General features: G+C 38.8%; 1 protein-coding gene across 1 annotated transcript; it reads left to right on the top strand.

Moving 5' to 3' along the window:
* Positions 1 to 802: 802 nt before the first annotated feature.
* Positions 803 to 19,764, top strand: LOC119486828 (disintegrin and metalloproteinase domain-containing protein 10-like). Its single transcript, XM_037767262.1, has 16 exons — positions 803 to 1,020; positions 4,574 to 4,724; positions 6,521 to 6,639; positions 7,373 to 7,531; positions 8,075 to 8,175; positions 10,049 to 10,198; positions 10,526 to 10,618; positions 10,707 to 10,890; positions 12,246 to 12,409; positions 12,513 to 12,696; positions 13,441 to 13,591; positions 14,061 to 14,244; positions 14,352 to 14,460; positions 14,585 to 14,805; positions 14,900 to 15,026; positions 16,762 to 19,764. Exons 1-16 carry the CDS (start codon positions 954 to 956, stop codon positions 16,953 to 16,955), a joined length of 2,358 nt encoding a protein of 785 aa, XP_037623190.1. The 5' UTR covers positions 803 to 953; the 3' UTR covers positions 16,956 to 19,764.
* The last annotated feature ends 3,389 nt before the right edge of the window (positions 19,765 to 23,153 follow it).

The raw sequence follows: 23,153 nt of genomic DNA, 5'->3' as shown, positions 1-23,153 counted from the left end.
AATGTGATTGTACTGATGTTTATTGTATGTTTCGATTATATGTGCTGTCTCTGCATGATTGTACTGATGTTTTACTGTTCTATTATCTTTATGTTCTATCTTGTTTCTTCCCTGTCTTAACTCTTTCCTTTTAATCAATGTGTTGTAATGTATTGTTCTTTTTAGGGTGCCTATTGTCATCGGGCCGGGGACTACAGCTGGATATTCGCCATGTTGGCTAAAGCTGCCCTTTTTACTGTTATTGCTACAGTCAATAAATTGGGATTGTCCACGATATAATAAACTAATAAACTAAACTAAACTGATATATTAAAAGATAACTTTGGTATTATTTTCCTGTTTTCTAATGTGTCTATAATGGTGGTGAAAAGATGTATATATATATATTGCAGACATTACATTACACCCAGCAGGCCCATAGTGTGATGCTGTAATGAATGAACTGTCTTGATATCTAAAATGCAAGGACATATTAAAAGATAACTTTGGTATTATTTTCCTGTTTTCTAATGTGTCTATAATGGTGGTGAAAAGATGCATACATATTGCAGACATTACATTACACCCAGCAGGCCCATAGTGTGATGCTGTAATGAATGAACTGTCTTGATATCTAAAATGCAAGGACATATTAAAAGATAACTTTGGTATTATATTCCTGTTTTCTAATGTGTCTATAATGGTGGTGAAAAGATGTATATATATATATATTGCAGACATTACATTACACCCAGCAGGCCCATAGTGTGATGCTGTAATGAATGCAGGGCCTGGATGGATCATGGATGCATTTGGGGGAAGGGATACCCGTGCGTCTGACGTCATGACGCTGTAGAGCGAGAGAGAGAGGAGGCGATGAGAGAGAGAGGAAGGTGCAATAAACACATAGGGCGGCTGCGCCTCTCTAATCTAAGTAGGACAATAAAGTACAAACGCTATCAAATGTTCTAACAATGGATCTACCAGACATGCTTCTTCTTAAAGTTTTCCTTGTCGGCTACTTCCTAAACTGCACCCAAGGTGAGTGAGGCTGTTTTTAATAGAGACAAGTTGTGTTGAATGCATGAAGAAGCTGAGGAGCAGAAAGACTAGCTGGTGGTAGCTACCGTTAGCAGCAGCAGCTAGCAGCAGGGCCTGCTTGTTATGAAGAGGACTGCACCCTTTTTACCGTCTTCCTTCAACCTAACGGATCACATGTAGAGGAAAAGATGACTTGGATTCGTGCGGTGGATTGAAATACCTCCATATTGAGGAGTTATTTCTGCGTGTTGTCACCGTTTTTATTGTCAGGTTTGAGTCTGGTTTTTGTTGTTATCGTGTGAACAGCGCCGACAGCCATTGTTATGAGAAGATGGAGATGCCGACTGGGTTAACGCACCGAGAGCTTTGTGTTAGCTATACAGCTCTGTAGCCGCTAACCTTTATCATATAATCACCATAGCAACTGTTGTTATGTTACCTGCAGGGTAACATGTGTCAGGGTTTATCCTCTCTATGACACACAAGTTCTCAGGTTTGCTGGCATCATGTTCTGTGTTGGGACTGGTGTTAATGCTGTGTTTTTATCTCTATTAATCAATTAACTCAATTCATGTTGCTACTTTTTGGATTCAGTAAGTTATATTGTAAATGGTTTGTAGGATTTTTTTGTGAGTGAAATTGACTGCTGTATTGACTTGTTATGTACCTTGTTATGGCATCATATACCTGCTATATATGGCTACTGTGACTTCAAACTAAAACTAAACATGCAGAAGCAGTTTTTCAGTTTTTTATTTCAGTTTTTATTCACCAAATATCTGGAACAAGCTCCCAGAAACCTAACTCTTAGTTCTTTTAAATCAAAGCTTAAAACTTTCTTGTTTGCTGCTGCCTTTTATTAAACCACATAATGATCTTATACTGCACTAGAGCTTTTACTCTTGTGTGTTATACTCTATTTTAGTTTCTATCCTAGCTTTTATTTTTAGCTTGTTTTTATTTTCTAATCTTTAATGTTGTCATGTTTTTATAGCTGTTTTAATTATGTCTTAGTAAAGCACTTTGAATTGCCCTGTTGCTGAAATGTGCTTTACAAATAAAGCTGCCTGGCCTAAAATAAAATAAGCTGACTCAAATGTACTTCTATAAAAGTATGTTAGTTGTAGGCTCCATATTTATATTTGAAATATTTTAAATCTCAAAGCTGGTTTCCTTTGTCAAACTGTCAAAGTAGCAGTCATAACTTTTTTCACTTAATAGGGCCACCTCTAGTGGTAGAATTAACATCAAAATATATATATTATGTGCTTCACCACGTCATGTTATCAATCTTTTGTATAGGTTTTGGAATATTTCAGATGATTTGTATATCACTGAAATGTGTATTATCATCCTATTTATTGTGTTTTACTCGAATATCTCTAAATTAACATAGCTACTGTTTGGATTCAGTAAGTTATATTGAAAATAGTTTGTATGATTTTTTTGTGAACAAAATTGCCCTTCTGTAAAATGATTTGTTATGTACCTTGTTATGGCATCATATACCTGCTATAATGTGCTTTGAAATCGTTTACTAGTAAAATAAAATAAGCTGACTCAAATGTACTTCTATAAAAGTGTGTCAGTTGTAGGGTCCATATTTATATTTGACAATCAGAAATATTTTAGCTGGTTTCCTTTGTCAAACTGTCAAAGTAGCAGTCATAACTTTTTTAACTTAATAGGGCCACCTCTTGTGGTAAAATTAACTGCTTCACCACGTCATGTTATCAATCTTTTGTATAGGTTTTGGAATATTTCGGATGATTTGTATATCACAGAAATGTGTATTATCATCCTATTTATTATAGGCCATATCTTGGTACACCCATGTCAGGGTATATTATCTCTATGACACACAAGTTTTCAGGTTTGCTGGCATCATTTTCTGTGTTGGGACTTGTGTTAATGCTGTGTTTTACTGGTATTATCTCTTAATTAATGTAGCTACTGTTTGGATTCAGTAACTTATTAACTTATTATTGTAAATAGTTTGTATGATTTTTTTTTTTTGCCCTTCTGTAAAATGCTGTATTGACTTGTTATGTACCTTGTTATGGCATCGTATACCTGCTATACTGTGCTTTTAAATCGTTTACTAGTAAAATAAAATAAGCTGATTCAAATGTACTTCTGTAAAAGTATTTCAGTTGTAGGGTCCATATTTATATTTGACAATCAGAAATATTTTAAATCTCAAGTGGTTTCCTTTGTCAAACTGTCAAAGTAGCAGTCATAACTTTTTCCACTTAATAGGGCCACCTCGTGTGGATAAAATGAACATCAAAAGATCTATTTTATGTGCTTCACCACGTCATGTTATCAATCTTATGTTGTTTTGTATAGGTTTTGGAATATTTCAGGATGATTTGTATATCACAGAAATGTGTATTATCATCCTATTTATTGTAGGCTTTGAGAAATTAATCTATTTCAGAATAGTGGTGGCTTTCCCTTCTCGTAGTAACCTCAATGAAAAATTCAATGTGACATTTAAATATTTCATACTTTACATGAACAGAGAAGTAGCTGAAGCCGCGTCTACTTACAGATGTTTCTTACACTGAATCCTATAATTTATGGCTCACTTAGTCAGGCATAATTACCTGTCAGACAGTACTAATTACATATACTGTATTTACTGGAAATACTTTCTCTTGGTTTATATGTTCAGGGGCAAAGATTTGATCTTACAGACTCACCAGTATGTTCAGTTTACTGTCTTAACATCAACAACAAAGTCACTTTCAGAAGGACTTAGAAAGCCTGAACAAAATTACTATGTTTTCTTGAAATGGAGCTTGTCAGACTGCTTTTGAGCGTGAAGCAGTTGGTGAAATGGGTGGGAATTTTTTTTTTTTCCCTTCGAGCCCACCACCCACTCTTCTGGTGGCGAAATAATTATGCTGTGACACTGGGGGATGTTGTTAAGCAGAGCTCTAAAACTGGCATCCGTTTGACTTAAACATATTTAGCTGAATTTTAAAACATTTGCTGTCGGTTTCCATCATTTTAATCCTCTCTGTCAAACATCTGCCTGATCATCTGTTTTTTGGGCACCTAAAATATCCTAATATGTGCCATACCTCAGTTACTTACTCTAAAACATGGCACGGTAAAGACTGAAATCAGAGTAACTAATGCTTGAAATATATCGCCTAACATACAACGCTAGAGTTTCAGTTTCTCTGCCATTTACTAAAAATAGTGACAGACACACTGTGGTACCAAATTACAAACTCATGGACTTGGATGTTAGTATTTCTTTCCTCAACATTTGATAGTGTACAATTTGTCTTTTATATCTATATTTTTATGTTACCTTTTTATAATCTTTAGTTTAATTTCTGCGTAATGAGCTCTCAGGCACACCTATATACGTTATTTTTTGGTCCATTTACATATGAGGACATATGAAAGATTTTACCCATACACCTAGGATGGCTGTGTTATTATTTACTTTGATTCTATAAGGATGTGTATTTCATTAAGTTTTTTTAGACTTGTATTTTCCTTGTTTTTGCTGAGTTCCTCTGTTCTTTTCCCACAGGACACTATAGAAATTCCCTGAACAAGTACATCCGTCACTATGAAGGCCTGTCCTACGACACGGAGCTTCTGCACAGCAACCATCAGCGGGCCAAGAGGGCGCTCTCTCATGAAGACAAGTTCCTTCATTTAGATTTTCACGCCCATGGAAGGTTTGTCAGTTTTCCAGATATTAACCTGAAGGGAAATTCTGTCTGGATCTCTGTCTATTTTTAGGTCTTCTCATCTATATCTTTATTTGCCTGTCTGTCTTATTTATTTGCAAAACTCATCCCCTATGCTTGCCTACATTGTTTATGATTAAAGGCGGAGGTCAGCCGTAGCAGAGATTTGCAGTGTGATTGACAGTTGTTTACATTTAATCCTGTTTTATGAAATCGTAGTCAGGGTTATCACCTTGGCTGTGTGGTGAGGATGGATTTTAAATCTCAGCCTTGGTTCTTTCTGTGCCGTTTCTATAGTCTCCATTAGAGCAACAATTATTAATCAACTGGTCGATTGTCAGGAAATTAACTCGCAACTATTTTGGATAATGCAAAATGCCAGACATTCGTTACAGCTTCTCATTTGTGAGGATTTACTGCTTTTCTTTGACTTATGTCATAGTATAGTAAACTGATCATTTTGGGGCTTTGGACTGTTAGTTGGACAAAACAAGCTATTTGAAAATTTAATTTTGCCCAAACATTTAATCAATTAATTTAGAAGATTAATCAGCAGCTGAATCGATAATAAAAATGAATGTTAGTCGCAGCCCTGGTGTGGGTTTGTTCTGATTTCCTGCCACAATCTAAACACATGCAGGTCAGGTGAAATAGAAACAGTTAATGTGTTGGTGTGTATGTTAGTTAGCCCTGTGATGTATCAGGTGTTTCTGTACACTTGATACCCGGGTGGGAACCCCTTCAAGCTAAAGAAGATGGATGGATGGACACATGTAGTCTTTGTTGTGGTTCTTCATCCAGCATTTTGAAGAGGTGGTGTTGTTTGATGGAAAGTGTCCACACTCTCCATGACAAAGTCAAGACCATCTGGCTGGGAGCTTGGCAAAGGCTGTTTATCGTCCTGCCTGTAGCAGGGCCTGCTGTTCCCAAACTCTGAAGCTGCTTAATAGGGAAGAGAACAATAAGAGCTGTGCAAACAAACACACAGAAGGAAGATGTCTATTCCTTTGAAAAGCAGGAATGCGTCAGCTTCTTTTCCTTTTGAATTCACAGCAAAGCTCGAGACACAACTCAAATTCTTACGTTTAATTTGCAGCACGCCATCCAGCTTCTGCTTGCTGGTATTGTGTATGAACGTGTTTGTACCTTACATTTTCCCCCCGGAGAATAAGTCTCAACAGAAAATAATTGTGGTACAATATGTTCTCTACACCAGATTTATGTGACATCATGTTGAGTTTGACGATCATTTTCTGATATAAATTCTACAAAGACCACTGTTTTCTTGCAGTTACTTTAACTGCTGTCTGACCTACAGAACAGTAACTTACACACAATACGAGCACAGCAAACAATAAGAGCACTGTGTAGGTGTTACATGAAACCCAAGATTTACTGTAGCATCTTTGTTTCCCTGCCATATGTTTGATTAACAAAAAAACAGCATTGTTTCAAGATGTCCTAATTTTCTGTTCCCTCTCTTACAAGATAAGACTGCATTTTCCCTTCCGCAACAGAACACAACGATGTTTTTTCTCTGCCAAACCTTGCCCTTCCTGTCACCTTTTTTCCCCCGTTCATTTGCATTTTCCTTTTTCTTGAATAGTGCTTACCTCCCAAAGTGAGGCCAAATTCAGATCCACACTCAAATCTATAGGTTCACACTCTGTGACCTGAATGATATCAGCAGAGGGTTTCAGAAACAAACTTGTTGTAACCTCTCATCACATTCAAATGTCTTGTATTTTTTTCTATTGCCTATTGTGTCATTTCTTTGTTTTCAGGCATTTTAATTTACGAATGAAAAGGGATACCACCTTGTTTGCCCAAGACTTCAAGGTGGATGTTTCAGGAGACGAGATTCCATTTGATACCTCTCATATCTACACTGGAGAAATATACGGTAACACCATCCTTCTCATTTCAATTTAATTGTTTTAATTACGGCTGTCAATATATTAAAATATTTAATCACGATTAATCGCATGATTTTCCATAATTAATTGCAAATTAATCACACATTTTATCTGTTCAAAATGTACCATAAAGGGAGATTTGTCAAGTATTTAATACTCTTATCAACATGAATGTATATATGTATTATTGGAAATCAATTAACAACACAAAACAATGACAAATATTGTCTAGAAACCCTCACAGGTACTGCATTTAGCATAAAAAATATGCTCAAATCATAACATTGCAAACTGCAGCCCAACAGGCAACAACAGCTGTCAGTGTGTCAGTGTGCTGACTTGACTATGACTTGCCCCAAACTGCATGTGATTATCATAAAGTGGGCATGTCTGTAAAGGGGAGACTCGTGGGTACCCATAGAACCCATTTTCATTCACATGTTTTGAGGTCAGGGGTCAAGGGACCCCTTTGAAAATGGCCATGCCAGTTTTGCCTCACCAAAATTTAGCGGACGTTTGGAGCATTATTTAGTGTCCTTCGCGACAAGCTAGTATGACATGGTTGGTAACGCAAATTGTGATAATGCGTTAAAGAAAATTAGTGCCGTTTTCACAAGTTTTCATTAACGTGTTAGCTTTGACAGCCCTAGTTTTAATGTACCACTGCAGTGATCTTGTGTGAATCCTCTGACACCTATACCTCTGTCATTTGGTTCCCAGGTGAGAAAGGCACCCTGACTCATGGCTCCATTGTGGATGGTAAGTTTGAGGGCTTCATTCAGAGCTACCAGGGCACCTACTACGTGGAGCCTATTGAGAGATACCTGGAGGGCAAAGACGTGCCCTTCCACTCGGTCATCTATCACGAAGACGACATACGTGAGTCCCCAGCAACTTCAGCTACACAAATACTTTGACAGGATGTAATCATTGAGTATGTGTAATTAGATGCACGCATATGTAAATGTGTGATCGGGGAAGTGCAAGGTTAGGGCGGCTCAGCTGACGGAGGCAGACTGGTGTGATCGCCCCCCGGGGAGCAGAGATACCCGCGGTGCTCATTAGCTGAGTAACATGATCTTTCTCCCAGGCTACAGGCTCATTTTAGCAGTCTTTACAATGTTGTTACTGATAGTGAGCACCGAGCATACTTCACTACACTGCCACCCCCTAATTTCAAATCATCTGTGTACATATAGCATGTGGCTGAGGGGCAAATTAAACAGGAATGTGAGAGGAATCGCTAATGAGAGCGACAAAAAAAGTAACAGCTCACATAGCAAAGCTAGGCTCAAGTGGCGTGTAAGTACATCCATTAGCTGATCATGAATAGCGCCAGAAATAGAGAGAGACTCAGGGGGTTAAGTAGCTGACATTGTCTCCCATAATCCTAACTGTGTTGTGTCTGCCTCTCTCACTCAGACTACCCGCACAAGTACGGCCCAGAGGGAGGCTGCGCTGATAGCTCCGTGTTTGAAAAGATGAAGAAGTTCCAAGCCTCGGCCGTGGTGGAGCCACCCAAGGTGAACTTCACCACACACCACAGTAAACCCTCACAGTGTCTATTAAAGGAATCGGGTTTTTTTTCTTTCTTAGTCAGGGTCAGAGATACCCATGGATGCCTTTTTTCAGTCTCTGTGTGCCCTTTGAGGTTATGTTTAGTGGTGAGAATAGCCTAGCTCAGCTCAATTACTGGATGTCTACACGGTTAATTAGTAGCTCATCACAGTAGCAGGAAAAAGTTGTTATTGTGCTAAAAGTTTTGTACTTTTTTGTCTAAATTACAGATGTATGAAGTAATGTCTTGTTTCTTGTTATAATCTTAAAGCTCAGAGCCTGAAATACGCAACAAACAGCAAATGTCCATAAAAATATAATTCCCCAGGAAATATTGTATATTGTAACATGTGACATTTAGGTTGTAGAGGGCTCAGTAAGCTAAAGTGAAGATACTGGCATCATATAAAATAAGAAAACCTGAGGAATCCATTGGTATCAGTCATGTCATACTAGCTTGTCATGTAGGAGGTTAAATAACGCTCCAAACTTACGCTAAATCTTGGCAAAGGAAAAAATGGCATGGCCATTTTCAAAGGGGTCCCTTGACCTCTGACCTCAAGATATGTGAATGAAAATGGGTTCTATGGGTACCCACGAGTCTCCCCTTTACAGATATGCCCACTTTATGATAATCACATGCAGTTTGAGGCAAGTCATAGTCAAGTCAGCACACTGACACACTGACAGCTGTTGTTGCCTGTTGGGCTGCAGTTTGCCATGTTATGATTTGAGTATATTTTTTATGCTTAATGCAGTACCTGTGAGGGTTTCTGGACCATATGTGTCATTGTTTTGTGTTGTTAATTGATTTAAATAATACATATATACATACATTTGCATAAAGCACGCATATTTGTCCCCTTCATGTTGATAAGAGTATTAAATACTTGACAAATCTCCCTTTAAGGTACATTTTGAACAGATAAAAAATATGCGATTCATTTGCAATTAATCACGATTAAATATTTTAATCAGTTGACAGCCCTACTACTCAAACATTAGTTAATTGTGACTTTGCTGGGTTTTCTGTATTGTCTGCATAGTCAGTGGGTTGGCCACACTTGTTGGCCTTATATTTGTTTCTCATCAAACACTTTCATATATAAATACAATGCAAGACATGTATAATAGTAACATTACATTTGGAACTACTTTCTCTAATAAAAACCTTCTTGGTATATTGTGAAATTACGTGAATGAATATATAATAGCATGTGGTTTAGTTAGACAAGCCAGTCTTCATAAGAAGTTTCACATTTCTTTTCATTTGAGAGGAGCTGATGCGGATCTCTTTGGTCTCCGTGCATCAAGGAAAGCTAGATTAATGTCACTGTCTATCAACCTTTGAAAAACCCTGAAGGCCATTTAACAACACTTACTGCTGTTCTGAATATAATCCCAGAAACGTCATAGACTTCTGAACATCTCTATGAATAAATATTCAGTCTACTGCCCGACAAAAAAGATTTTTAACCCCTTTTTTTCTAATCCAAACAAAGATGGTAGCCCGATATGACCTTGTTCAATTTATACCACATGAACCAGGAATTATAATATTATTATTAGTTATATAAATATATATTGATGTTTCTTTCTTATATATGTTTCCCAATTCCTTTAATTGGACAGTTAGTGTGCTTTTGCTCTTATTATTTCTTGTGATATTTACAGCACATGTTCCATAGCAACAGAGTTGCAGATCATGAACTTACTGCAGCTGCATAACCACAGCCTAAAAATACCGGACATTATTTATTTAGCCACTGTTTGGTTGAAAGTGTTATATATATGTTTTATTTAACTGTCTATTTCCTCCTCTCCATCTCCTTACACCAGGAGCTCAACACCGAGGCGGGCTTTAATGACCCCGTGCTGCTGAGGAAGAAGAGGATGGCCCAGGTTGAGAAGAACACCTGCCAGCTTTTCATTCAGACTGACCACCTCTTCTTCAAGTACTACAAGACCAGAGAGGCGGTCATTGCTCAGGTAATAAACACTCACTGTCACTCACTTGACACACGCTACTGTGGTGCTGTTAGACTTAGATTTACACCGTCAGTATGTAGGATTTTTGTTTGATGTTGTTGGAGAGGCACATTTTTAACCAACGTTAACATCATACACAAGAATATAAAGGCTAATTATTACTGGAATAATATCATTCACACACTCCAATTTTCACTTGTACTCTAGAGAGGCCGGCTGTGGGAAACCACGCTGCAACATTAGCAGGCTGAGGTGGACAAAACACAGTAGAGTACAGTAAAGTACACTCGTAGTTGAAGCTTTTTTTGTTATGTCTTACTCTTTCAGATCTCCAGTCATGTCAAGGCCATCGATGCTATCTATCAGGGCACAGACTTCATGGGCATTCGCAACATCAGCTTCATGGTGAAAAGGATCAGAGTAAGTCTGATTTTAAGTCTTGTGTTGATTTTTAGATTTGGTTACTTCTTCCCTCTGAGCTCTTCATCATAATCATCCTCTTGTGTAGATAAACACCACCAGTGATGAGAGGGACCGGTCCAACCCGTTCCGCTTTGCCAACATCGGCGTGGAGAAGTTCCTGGAGCTGAACTCGGAGCAGAACCACGACGACTACTGCTTGGCTTACGTATTCACCGACAGAGACTTTGATGACGGGGTGTTGGGTTTGGCCTGGGTGGGAGCCCCTTCAGGTACTGAAACAGTCATCAGTGATAAGAAATTGCAAATAATCAGTTCTATTTTTAAAGCATGCAAATGTATAACACAATGTATAATATTCATTGTACTGGGTTGTATGCACATTATCATTAGGGACACACAGTCTTTGTGAATATGAGGTTATTCTTGGGAAGAAACGTGATTTACAGTTTTAATTGTGACTTATTTCACACTGCAGCTCCAACAAGGAAAAGTGTCAGTGGTGTTTGGGATTGCAAATGCTAATTCAGACTGTTATGAGAACCAACTGCAGCTTCAAATATCAACTCAGAACAATATGCAGATGTTATGATTATCAAAGGTTTTCATTATGGCCCTGGTAGAGGTGGGGGAAAAAATGTATACAGCATTGTCGTCGATATCATATCATCGATATTTTGCTTGGCAATATTGTATCGATACACTGACGTCAAGTATCGATCTTTTATTATATACAGTACACTATTAACCGGCCGCTATTCTGTCTTTCAGAGGTTGTAGTGTCAGTCAGTCTTAAAGCTAGAGTGAAGATCCTGGTATCATATGAAACTAAAAAACCTAAGGTATCGATTGGTACCAACCATGTCATGTTAGCTTGTCGGGAAGAATGGTAAATAACGCTCCAAAGTTACGCTTTCAAAGGGTCCCCTTGACCTCTGACCTCAAGATATGTGAATGAAAACTCTGAGATGAACAGAGTGAAAACTGTATCTTATTAGATAAAACAGATGTTGACAAACTGCATCATTTACAGTTGAATAAAGGTAATAAATCGCAATATATTGCAATATATCTTATCGCAACACTCGGCATATCACAAAATGTTTAAAATCGCAATTAGATCGGATGTGACGTAAGTATCATTATAATATTGTGTCTTGACGCCTCTGGTGATTCCCAACCCTATACTGTAGTGTAAGTGGTGTTTGGGATTGCAAATGCTGATTCAGACTGTTAAGAACCAACTGCAGCTTCAAGCATCAACTCAGACAATATGCAGATATGATGATTCCCAATGATTTTCATTATGGCCCTAGTAGCCATGTATTGGTGGCACTCTGTTACTAGTGAAATAGTAACAGATGTTTTCTGTGCTACATTCTTAATTAACTACGGGTGGTTATGTGTCTCTTGCTGACGATGACACAATTTGAATTTAACCTGTTCTGTAAACATGTTGATGAATCACGCTCATATGCTTTGAAGTAAGGCATTATGTCATCTGGACATTCATTGAAAAATTGTCATTGCATTAAGCAGGTTATCCCTCTTTATTGAGCAAAATCCATCATGTTTGTAGCTGTGTTTTGGAAGAAAGTTCGTTCTAAAGTGTGCTTTTCTTTCGCAGGGAGCTCCGGAGGAATCTGTGAAAAAAGCAAGCTGTACTCAGACGGAAAAAAGAAGTCTCTCAACACCGGTATAATCACTGTACAGAACTATGCCTCCCACGTCCCTCCAAAAGTCTCCCATATCACGTTTGCACATGAAGTAGGACACAACTTTGGCTCCCCGGTGAGTTACTTAGATGTGCCACATTTATGCGCGGTGAGAAGGAATTTATTAGGCTCTCACACTTCTTTTAACCTGCGATTTTTTTTCTTTTTCTCATTCTCAGCATGACTCTGGATCCGAGTGCACCCCAGGAGAATCCAAGAGCCAAGACAAGAAGGAGAAGGGCAATTATATCATGTATGCAAGAGCAACGTCAGGAGACAAGCTCAACAATAATAAGTTCTCCGTCTGCAGCGTACGCAACATTAGCCAGGTGCTGGAGAAGAAGAGAGGCAACTGTTTTGTCGGTACGTTTTACTGTTTTCATCTTAAATGTCAGACTTGAGGTTTTGTAAATTCAAACCACAGTGTTATTCTGATTCTGCTTTGAGTATGGGAGATTTTAACCCCAGTGCCCCAATTAGTGATTTAATTCAGGCAACTGGAGAGGCACCAACATATTGGCCGGTGTCAGCTTGGAAAGGCAATCTTGGCTTTAGCCCAGTGTTATTTTTACTGACAGTATTTGGCATATCGTGGGATTTTTCCTTGTGATCTTTTTTTTCTTTTTGCAAGTGTCTCTTAATACAACTGTCAAATCAGAAGCATTAAAAAAGCATGTAATATATATTTAAAAGCTTAATCTATGTTGCATATGCTGTTGTTTGACGTCTTATGCATATCCATCTTGGCTGGTGTGACTGGGAAAATATTAGATTTTGATGTAGGCATCCAAAAACTATCTTGGTACACCCGTACTGCATTATGTTTTTGCCTTTCCTCAAACAAACTAACGAAGAGCGTCTGTTCGAGTTTAATGTTGCATCGGACTCTCTCAAGGCTCCGATTCTGTTTGAAGACTTTGATTTTGTTTTCCTGTTTATTGCAGCAACACAGAACAATACTTGTTTGGTTTTGTTTTGTAATGAGACTGTTTTCATAGTAAATGTCTGATTTCCTCATACACTTTTAGCCTGCAGTACAATAAGTCAAAATATAAAACATGTTCCAATTTTTGGGAACTCAATGTTTATTTGTCCTTCCCCAAACAGAGTCTGGCCAGCCCATCTGTGGTAACGGCCTGGTGGAGCCTGGAGAGGAGTGTGACTGTGGCTACAGCGATCAGTGCAAGGACCAGTGCTGCTATGACGCCAACCAGCCTGACAACAAGAAGTGCAAATTAAAGCCCAACAAAGTTTGCAGGTAGATGGGATGTTATTTTTGTGTTTTTTGATGTTTCATAAGGAAGATCTGGCAGCTCATTTGTGATCATTCTTGACTAGGGATGTCATGAGAACCGATACTTTGGTACCAAGTCGATGCCAAAATTCTGAAGACGGTACTCATTTTTCTACAGTACAGTAGGTACCATCAGGGCTCGAGACTAACGGCATACCATTATCCCCGAGATGATAGAAAATGTGTTTGGGACGTAGTAAACTCTCTATCGACACATCCAGGGAACGTACAAAATTTTCCCCCTGATAATGCTACATTGTGAACAACAAATCTGTGTTGAAATCAGCAGGACAAGAGTTTTACTTTTGTTTTTTTACCGTGGTATCAAATTGGTATTGAGAATCGTGGACTTTCACTGGTATTGGTATCCACGGCTAAATTACTGGTATCGTGACAACCCTATTCTTGACCAATCTCTTCTGTCTCCCACCAGTCCCAGCCAGGGTCCTTGTTGTACTGCCGAATGCTCGTACAAGGGTCGTAATGAGAAGTGCCGAGAGGAGTCAGAGTGCGCTCACCAGGGCATGTGTAACGGAGTCGGCTCCTCGTGCCCCACATCTGAGCCCAAGGCCAACTTCACCGCCTGCCATGGAGAGACTCAAGTCTGCCTCAACGGGGTAAGTGGCTGAAGACTTTACACCTGGAAGAACTGGTCGTCATAGCAACTTTATATTCATACCAGTCAGCGTCTGATCTCGCCTGTCGTCATGCTCCTCCCCCGCAGGGTTGCTCCGGCTCCATCTGTGAGAAGTATGGGCTCGAGGCGTGCACCTGTGCCAGCCAAGATGGCAAGGACGAGACTGAGCTATGCCACGTGTGCTGCATGGAGAAAAGTGAGTCATTTACCCTTTCCTTTCCCTGCCATGATAACTAGTGTGTTTTTTTTTAATAAAACATGCTTGAGATTTTATCTTTTTCATTTGAATTGTGTTGACTGTCTGTGATTCATCTCCACAGTGAATCCCAACACGTGCAGCAGCACAGGATCAGAGCGTCTGACTCGTTTCTTCAATAAGAAAGTGACCACGCTGCCCGCCGGCTCGCCGTGCAACGACTTCAAGGGCTACTGTGACGTGTTCATGAAGTGCCGTCTGGTGGATGCAGACGGACCGCTGGCCAGGCTGAAGAAGGCCATCTTCAACCCAGAGCTCTATGAAAACATCGCAGAGTGGATTGTGGTACGTATCAACTTCTTGATTCGGATTGGATGATTAGTTGTTATTACTATTATGTGTTGGTTGTGCTTGATTTGTGCTTGATTCTCTTTTCTAGGCACATTGGTGGGCAGTGTTATTGATGGGTATTGCCCTCATCATGCTCATGGCTGGCTTCATTAAGATCTGTAGTGTGCATACGCCAAGCAGTAACCCCAAACTTCCCCCTCCCAAACCACTTCCAGGTGAGTCCACAGATTTACAAAGAAATGAAATGAAAACAGAATTATAATAAATATAATTATAAACCTGATTACTATAGCATGTTAAATAAAACAATAAATGAAAAATAACATCAGCTGTGAGCTTTTAAAATAATGTCCTATGATTATAAACAATGAATATACTGTAGGTGCGTGACAGCACAGCCAGACTGCTCCCGTCTGTACCTTTTTAAAAGGAACAGTGTGTAATATTTCAGGGGATCTATCGGCAGAAATGGGATATAATATTCATAGCTACGTTTTAATTTTTTTTTCAACACTGTAAATAAGTAAATGTACACGGTGTGATAACTGTCAATTTAAATACCGCTATACTGATACAACCCTAAATATGATGATCGTTGCAGTGCAATAAGCTTAAATTTGTACATATTCAATTACAAGCAGTCAGGATTCAATGGTCTCAGTGTTGGTGAAACTCTTTCCTGACAGCAGTTTTAGGTTTCAAATTTCAGCATTGAACTTAATCTTTTTAAATAAGACCCAAACTATACTCCAGAAGAAACTGAATCTGGCATGTTTGCACAGGCTGAAAGGCAGCTTTGTGACTACAATGAAGTGGCTTTTATCGCCTCACTGTGTTCCGTGTTAACCCCTCGCCCATAAATGAATGATTGATTTATTCTTTCTTTCATAAACTCTTACTGGATCTTTTCCTGTTGCAACTTAAATTCTGAACGCCCTAAATGAACGGACCTCGAGTCTCTTTATTTATCTTCTTTATTGCCGTACTGGTTAACATGGGACAATCATACACTGTTTGGGCTGCCACAGAGGAAAAGATGACAAGAGTGAGAGAAACCTGGTGAAATCGATGGTCCTGGATCACTGTGAGACAAGAAGACCGGATAATTTAGAGCTTCAACAATCAAAAAAGTCTTCTGACAGTGTTGGATATTTAGGACCAAAATCTCACAATGTGACTGCTGCTGTGCAGAATTGCATTTCACCCACCAGGAATGGGTCCACACTCTCCTCTTTTGAGGTGTTTCAATGTTAAGTGGCAGCACCATGGCCAAAACTTGAGAGCGGTGCAGAGGAATGACGCAAGTTGTTTACGTGTGTGCTTGAAACTGTTTTATTTTTTTAACTTTTTATTTATTGACTCAATTAAACCATACATGTACTTTGTTCTACAAGATACAACATCATTGCATCATACAAAATCAATGAACAAGACAAAGAACATGCCATAACATAATCATCATATGTAAATCCAAAAGCAATATTTTTATGCAAGGGAAAAAATAAATAATAAATAAATATTTCTTTTGAAAAATAAAAGAAGAATATAAAAAATATAAAATAATAGCAAGGAGAAGCACCCAAACAAACATACCAAACAATAATAATAATAATAATTGTAATAAATAAAATAATAAAAGTAAATGAGTGAGTTGAAAAAACATTTAAATAACAATAATCATGGTTGAAACTGTTTCTCTGTTGTCGTAGTTCTACGATTCACCATACTTTCATCACATCATCTGACATGCCTCCAAATTGATATTGTACAGACTGCGTCCACAGTTTTATTAGACTCATCTCTCACAGTGTGACATGCGGTGAACTTGCAGTATTGTTGTTATTGCAGTGCAGGCATCAGTAGCAGAGTGTCAGTAGGTGCAATTTAGTTCGGAGTAAACCCGCAGTCTGTCCTTTAACAAGCTCAAATAACCGCCTTTTATCCCGACAGGCACTCTGAAGAGGCGGCGAGCGCAGCAGCAGGCTAACTCCCAGGTGCAGCACCAGTCTCAGCACCCGCACGCCCACCAGCACGGACACGGCGGCCAGCGGCAACCCCAGAGGCAGCCTCAGCGGCAGGCACAGCCCCAGAGGCACCACCGTCAGCCCAGAGAGAACTATCAGATGGGCCAGATGAGACGCTGAGACCCTGCATCCCGTCCCCCTCCCCTCAATGCCTTGGCTCTTCCTTGTGCCTACAGTGGGAAACAAAAAGCGTCACTCCATCCAAAGAAAAGCCTGACATGGTTGTTAGTCATCGTCATATCCTCCATTTACAGACAAGACAGACACGTGAAAAAGAGAAAACACTATCTAGCAACTCGATTGGCTCTTTGTGGAGTGGACTCGACCATCAGCCATTTCCAATGCAGTGCGATCTAGCATCCTTTTCCACCTTTTTTTTTTTCTTTTTGAAGGAGTGCCAAGGAGTTAAGGAATCATGTGTAGCTTTAGTACATTCTGTGATGTGTTTTTTTTTTTTGTTCTATTGCAACGTCTTCTTGAGTGACACGCCCGTGGCTGCTGGTGAATTGTTCCGTGATTTTTTTTCTTTCGCCATTCTAGCCAGGAATGAGAGACACACTCAGTGGGGATTTTGCGGCACTTTTGTGATTTACACATGTCAAAACGGCAAAAGACACAGGCTCCGGTCTCTTCGTGCAGACCGTCTTCTGCATGTGACTGTACATATTTAGTGTATCATAAGTGAAAACAAACTATTTCTTCTACTGTAAATGTGTAATTCTTCACTTTTTTTCTTTTAATTTTTTCGGTTAGTGCTCTCAGGACTCTTTTAACACATAATTGAAGGAGTGATGTTGGTTGTGATGAGTTCCTTGGATGTTGCTGTGGAGGATTTGGCGCCATCAAGTTCTCGTCGCGGTCGTCCAATCAGGTGGATCTCTTTCACTTTAGTTAGGTTGCTAGAATTTGAACAACAAGGTCACCATATCCCACTTTTTCAGGCCTTCTTTGTTCAAGGTCCCTTTTTTCATCTTTTTTTTTTTTTTTAATTGTCTTGCTAACATCATGTTTTGCTCATGTTGTGTAACAAGCTAGATGAGGTTGTCATGGGAACAGAAAGGGAAGGTCACTTAGTTTGATACACCTTTTATTGTCTTTACCGATTTGTTTTTGATGATGAAGAATGAATAACCACTAACTGAAGCTGATTCAGATATGAAGACGAGGCAACGCGAAAGGCTGCTGTGGCGTAGTTTAGAAGTGAGAGTGTATCATGTTACAGAGTTAGTTTACATGAGTGTGGAAATAAATTTAAAAATGACTCCGGTGTGGATGTACAAAAAAAATTGTAAGATTAAATCATTCTATTATTCTTCAGATAGCGAATCTAAGAACTTTTCAATGTGGGCATGCAGACACATTTATTAAATGTGACTATTAATTGACCAAGGTCTGTAATGTTTGTATGTCACGCAACACTATTTACTTTGACAGCTATTAATGTTAGTCTTAAAACAAGCGGAAGGAGCAGCAGTATTGTCGCACTACTCACACGTTTCCTCAGTGTGTTCACTAGTTTCACAAGCTGCTGTTTTATTTTTTTAAAAACTCACCTGCAGTTTATCTCCCGGTCAGATTTCATCACGGACTGAATCCCCTTAAGAGCTCATGAGTGCCGGCGTCGGTGTGAGTTAACGTCAGCGTGCCATAACACTTTATACAGCTGATCTTTGTGCAAGTACAGGAAGCACCTGTAAAGATCCTGGAGCCACTTTAAATGGAAGAAATGAAGGTGATTGTTTTTGTTGGATTGTTTGACCTCAGGTGTTTTTCTTCCTCCCCCCCTCGCTGCAGCACAGCATGAGGGGCATTTTGGTAAATAACATGATGACACTAACCAAAAGGATTTGATTATCTGGTTGTGATATGTCGTGCAAAATCTCATGATTTATTCACTGTGCAAACATTTCCTCCACAGATAGGAGTTGACGTTGAAGTGGGTGAAAAGTTGGCACAGACAAAAAAAAAAAGCTTGGGTATTTTGCATTATATATTCAGCAAAGGACGTTTTGTGCTCTGACTTTATTTTATCCTTGCATTATTATTTTTAAACGCATGCAATACTAATCACAACTAATATCTTACAACACTGTCCTGATGGTTGTTATAGTCACACGTGTGCTCTGGAGGGGACATTATGTGTCTCACAGTCAATAGTTTATTTCACATGGCAGATGAATTAGGCAGGTCGGCGGTCGCTATAACTTCTCATGTCTGTACAAAAATGGAGCTCTTTTTAAATTTCATCTTCTAGGCTGGATCACGCCTGTTTTAAGCCTGGACGGATTTACATGTAAACTTGTACAGTACTTCGAAAATTTGCATTTCATTTGAAAATGAAAAATTACATTTTGATACATCCGTTTTAATTTTTTGTATTCTAATTCCAGTCGTTCAAAGATGTTCACATGTGACAAACTTTCCTCTCCTCTAAGTTATTTATGTTATTATATGTGCTAGTTGAACTGGAGTTTTGCTTCTGATACTTTCCTCCACCATCATCAATGGTAAAAACAATTCAGGGTGATGGAGTTAATGTTACATTCTCATTTTTGTCTTCGTTCTCCTGTGGCATGGTTTGGGTAGAAGAGCAGAAGAATAATGCCTGTAAATTTACTTTCTTTTTAATTTCGTAGTCTTGGTAAAAAAAAAGTTTTTAGATAAACGTGCACTGAAAAATGTCCAAATTGAGTTGAAATGTTGTAGGTGATGTAGGCCGAAAGAACACAAGATTAAAAAGTAATACTACTGTCTGATTTTAATGTTCACTGTGTTTTATACAGTATCGGAAATTTTTGTTCACTTTGAACATTTTTACTAAAAAAAAAAATTTCAAATTGTATTGTGCAAAGAGATGTAATTTTTGGAGTACTTGAAATGCATTAATTAAAAGACTCGTTCAAAATAAAATAGACCCCTGTTTACTGTCTGTAATGCGTGCTCTCTTTTTCTGTTCATTTGGTGCAGTTTTAGTTGTGTATATACAGACGTTTAAAGAGGACTTATTATGCTCATTTTCAGGCGCATACTTGTGTTTTGGGTTTCTACTACAACATCTAGAATCTGCTCTGATTGGTTAACCGAACCAAACTCTTCGGACTCCGCTCCAGCTCCGCTCTAACTAGCTTTGTTTGAGGGCGTGCCAAACTAGCCGCTAGTCTGGTATTATGCAAATGTGTTACTTGGTGACATCACCACGTTCCAGTATTCCCAGTCCACAGACCCTCCACAGACTCACACTCTCGTTTGTATTTCGTTCAAAACTTAACCAAACTAGTTTCTACAATTTTTCAACCTCTAGTCAAAAGATGCTGTTTTACTAACATTTTAGATAAAATGTTACTGTTTTTTGTGTAATATGTCTGGGTAGTAAATTTCATTCATGCATTCATGCTTGGTATGTGATCTACAACTTGTTTTGGTTACATCAGTGTATGAATGATTACAGCTGAAAATCTTTTTGCAAAATCACAAAAAAAATGCATCAGATGTTGTTAATACTAAGGACGGGATGGGTCTGATTTATAGCATCCTCATGTTTGTTTTATGTTCTTTTATCCTTTAAATTGATGGATGAGCTGATATGACAGAGAAATCCCAAAAATGTAATATTTGCTTGTTGATCTGCCTCTCCTCTAGTGGCTCCTGAATTTGGTAAATTCCTCCTTATTGTTAAGTTCCTGTAAAGTAAAGCTGCTCACTCAGCTGAATGCAGTAGAGGGGCGTCCACAGCAGAGGGAGCAGCTGCTTGGTCACATGCTGTGAGGTGTTGCGACCAGAGGTTTTGCATCCTGTGAGTCACCAACATCAGCACCACAAAATCACATTCTCATTCCATCTGTTTCCATAAACTTCAGCAATCATAGAAAACTTAATCTGATGACCTCAAATATTGTTTTGAGCTCAGTGATGCTCTATTTATTTGAGTAAAAGTGTGCAGACACTTTTATTTTCCTTAGCCACAAGTAAGCTGCTTATTCACAGAATAATCCATGTGCTCGTTACACACTTTATTTACTCATTGTCTAAACTTATTGATGACTTTTTCCTCATGAGTGATGATGTAACAACTATAGGAAAGTGTATGTGGAGGCACGCATTTGCACACGCAGTGGAATGTGGCCCGCTATTGATTTTCAATGTGGATCCTCAGCTGCAGAGTTGCTGGTTGTGACATGAACGAGCACAGTCACCCACAACAAGATGAGGTTCAATGTTTTCCAGATGTTGCAGGCGGGGAGTTGTATTGCAGGAGGTTTATGTTGTTATGAGTGATGCTGTGGTGCATTTTCTCACAGCTCTCTTCAAGCTGATGTCACTCTGTCTTTAAACAATGTCCCAGCAGAGAGGACAATGTCACTGGTCAATATTCTGCATTTAGAGTTCCAGCTCTGTGCGAGGAGCTGACGCCACAGCCGATGAGCGAGCAGCACCTTTTGTCTCTCCTTGTAGTGACAGAGCATGATTGTAAAAGTGGCACCGGCCTGTTGAGTGGCACCCAGACTGAAGAGAGAGACAGCTGACCCTGAACAATGCAAAACAACGGAGTGGAAATACAATATAACTCCCAGTTCTTTGTCCAGTAGACCTATCAGATAGTGGCCACTAGATTTCCTTTGTATGTCTCATGAAAACATTGGATGCTGCAAGAACTAGAGCGACTGATCGTTATAATATGCTGCCAGTTCCCCATCTGTTCCTATCAAATCTTGCCAGTGGTAGAGGAAGTATTCAGATCCTTTACTTAAGTAAAATGACTAATATCAAACTGTAAAAATACTCCATTACAAGTAAATGTCCTGCATTGAAAATGTTGCTTAAGTAAAAGTATGTAAGTATAATCAGGTAAGTGTACTTAAAGTATTAAAAGTAAAAATGCCCCCTGTGAGTTCTATTATATATTATATCATTAGATCATTTCCTACTCTTGCATTAATGTAAAAGCAGGACTTTAAATACATTTTATTTATTTTTTTATTTTATTGATTTTACTGTTGTAGCTGGTTGAGGCAGAGCAATTATTTAAACTATTTTTCTATAGGACTGCAACTAATTATGATTATTGAACTTAAGGAATAATCTGCTGATTTTTTTTATTGATTAATGAATTGATAGTTTGGTAAAAAATTCAGTAAGAAATGCTGTCACAACTAGCCCAAAATCGCACCTCCACAAAATGATTAAAAACATAAATTCAATTGAAATGAAACACAGTAAATCCTCACGTTTGTGAAGCTGCAACCATGAAATGATTTTACATGAAAATTTACTTAAACAATTATCAAAATCGTTGACAATTAATTTTCTGTCAATCGATGAACTGACTAATAGCTGTACTTGTACATTTTCATTTGTTTTGTATACAACAATCTTAATTTGTAAAGTAACTAAAGCTGGCAATAATTGTAGTGGAGTAAAAAGCACAATCAGTTCCTTCTGCATTGAAGTGGAATAGAAGTATAAAGTGGAATTAAGGACAAGAGGTACTTCAAATTTGTATTTAAGTACAGTACTTGTAAATGTAAATGTACTTAATTACATTCAAAGACTGAATCTGGCTGTGTCCTTTAATTCAATCTACAGACAACAAAGTGATCCTAATTCACAGCTCCCCACAATCTGCCCTTTTCATAGCAGCAATGTTGACATGGCATCTCAGGATAAACACAGGTCTAATTGATAAATTTGATTGTGGTCCCGTTGTATTTAGTGTGTTACGGCCATTCCAGTGAGCCAGCATGCACAATACCAAAGTCCTGGTACACCTCAAAGGATCAGGGTCATAATTAATGTTATCAATTACACCTGTGTTTACCTTGCAATGACATGTCAAGAGGGCTGCTGTGAAAAGGGCCTATTAAAACAATTGAATATACCGGGTATGTCAGTTTAGTTGAAGGTACAACTGCTTTGGAGAATGTACATCATTTAAAGCCTCAGCCTATAGGTGAGAGACAAGAGGGGAGAATCACATGCACCTGACCTGCACATGAAGCGTTATTGAGCTGCCAGTCAGTCTATAGTATAGACGTGTATAGACTCTATACAAACTGATTTTCCTGTCTGCTCCATGTATGCAATCATGCAATGAACAATAATGTGATTGCTTTGGCCCTCAGGCTGGTGTCAGATAAACTCGTCCTGCAGCTCTCAGATGCCTCTCCTCCACTCAGCGCTGAGTATTTCTTGTACCAATGCTGTTTCCTCCTCCAGTCTTGTTTAGCAGCAGGAGGACGTTACCTAAATGTGTGAGGAGTCTCCACAGGATGACAGGAAGGCTCCCTCATACATGAGCCCCTGGGGACACCTCTCCTACAT

Source organism: Sebastes umbrosus, chromosome 4 (assembly GCF_015220745.1).
Source record: "Sebastes umbrosus isolate fSebUmb1 chromosome 4, fSebUmb1.pri, whole genome shotgun sequence".
NCBI classification, from domain to species: domain Eukaryota; kingdom Metazoa; phylum Chordata; class Actinopteri; order Perciformes; family Sebastidae; genus Sebastes; species Sebastes umbrosus.
This window is presented reverse-complemented; position numbering and strand designations above follow the sequence as displayed.

Excerpts from the sequence above, each read along its gene's own strand:
- LOC119486828 (XM_037767262.1), top strand. The coding sequence starts at position 954 with ATGGATCTACCAGACATGCTTCTTCTTAAAGTTTTCCTTGTCGGCTAC. Across the intron at positions 7,532-8,074 it reads CTATCACGAAGACGACATAC|ACTACCCGCACAAGTACGGC; the intron begins GTGAGTCCCCAG and ends TCTCTCACTCAG. Across the intron at positions 12,410-12,512 it reads GACACAACTTTGGCTCCCCG|CATGACTCTGGATCCGAGTG; the intron begins GTGAGTTACTTA and ends TCTCATTCTCAG.